Genomic DNA, 1,480 nt, shown 5'->3' with positions numbered 1-1,480 from the left:
ACACTGGTACAGTCCTTCCTCCGGAGTGGTCAGTACTGGTCCTCCATTGCGCCCAGGCTCCTCGGGCTGGGTAGGTGTGGTGTGGTGTGTTGATTCCAACTCATTGCAGCCCTCCAGGATAGGGTAGAACTGCCCCTGTGAGTTTTTCAGAGACTGTAACTCTTTATAGAAATAGAAAACCCTGCCTTTTTCCTTTGGAACAACTGGTGGTTTTGAACTGTGGACCTTGCAGTTAGCGGCCCAATGCATAACCACTACACCACCAGAGCTAGGCCGTCATTTCTAGAGCTGGATATATAGTTTTTGGATCTTTTCAGTGGGGGGTGGGGGGAGTGGTAGGTTACATAGGTTCATTAAGCTGTGGTACTACTGGTGTATTTGAAGGGGCGAGAGGGTCTCTAGCATTTTGTGGTTTGCTCTCTCCAAGGAGGGGTGTGTCGTATAGATTCATTGAGCTGTGGGAGCACAGCTGTATTTAGAGGTCAGATCTATAACATTTTGTGATTTGCTCCTCTGAGATGTGAGTTACATAGATTCGTTGAGATGTGGTAGTATAGCTGTGTTTGGAGTGTGGCTTTCTAGGTTCATTGAGCTGTGGTAGTGCAGCTGTGCCTGGAATGCAGGTCTCTAACGTTTTGTGGTTTGCTCCTCTCTAGGTCCAGAAGTTGCTCTGCATGTGCCCTGTGGATTTTCATGGGGTCTTTCAGCTGGACGAGAGGCGCAGGGATGCGGTCATCGCCCTGGGCGTTTTTCTCATCGAGTCTGACCTTCAGGTAGGTCTCCACCAATAAAAAGTATGTGTGCAGTGTAAAAGGGAAGGGTACTTAGAATTTAAATCCTGTTTGCATAAAAATACTGGAAGCATGTATAAAAACCCACTGCCTTCTATAGTAATTCTGACTCACAGTCACCCTTTAGGAAGGAGTGGAACTGCTCCCTACCATCATTCTTTTCTTTTTCCTTTTTTTTTTTTAAGTTTTATGGTACTCCATCCACATATTATACAACTCAGTAGTTCAATCACATCAAGAGTTGTACAATCATTACTATAATCAGTTGTAGAACATTTTCTTCTTCCTTGTACTCATTACTTTATGTTGTTTTTTTCAATTTAAAAATATACACAACAAAACATTCTCCAATTCAACATCTTCTACATGTATAATTGAGTGCCATTGATTATACTCTGCATGTTGTACAACCATTACTGGTAGCCTTTTCCAAATTATTCTACCCCCATTAACATAAACTCAATACCCCCTAAGAAAAAACTCTTCCTCATTCACCCATGGTAACCATTGATCAAGTTTGGTTTCTTCTTTTTATTAGTTTTCTTTATATTATATTCACATATCATATACTTTTTTTTAATTGTTTTATTAGCGGCTCATACAACTCTTATCACAATCCATACATACATCAATTGTGTAAAGCACATTTGTACATTCATTGCCTTCATCATTCTCAAAACATTTGCTCT

At 41.0% G+C, this 1,480-nt stretch overlaps 1 protein-coding gene and 1 pseudogene across 1 annotated transcript in view; one reads left to right on the top strand and one right to left on the bottom strand.

The window, feature by feature from the left end:
* Window positions 1-47, bottom strand: part of LOC105979837 — an 8,404-nt pseudogene extending 8,357 nt beyond the window's left edge.
* The window catches only part of PI4KA (phosphatidylinositol 4-kinase alpha), a 119,041-nt gene that overhangs the window by 19,857 nt on the left and 97,704 nt on the right, over window positions 1-1,480 (top strand). The window contains exon 2 of the mRNA XM_045289575.1: window positions 657-773. Within this exon, the coding sequence (XP_045145510.1) occupies window positions 657-773 (117 nt within the window). The remainder of the gene's footprint in view (window positions 1-656; window positions 774-1,480) is intronic.

The sequence above is a fragment of the Echinops telfairi genome, unplaced genomic scaffold (genome assembly GCF_000313985.2).
Source record: "Echinops telfairi isolate 266 unplaced genomic scaffold, ASM31398v2 ScPeMD7_29;HRSCAF=101, whole genome shotgun sequence".
NCBI lineage: Eukaryota > Metazoa > Chordata > Mammalia > Afrosoricida > Tenrecidae > Echinops > Echinops telfairi.
The sequence above is the reverse complement of the archived record's forward strand: the minus strand, read 5'-3'. Positions and strand labels throughout refer to the sequence as shown.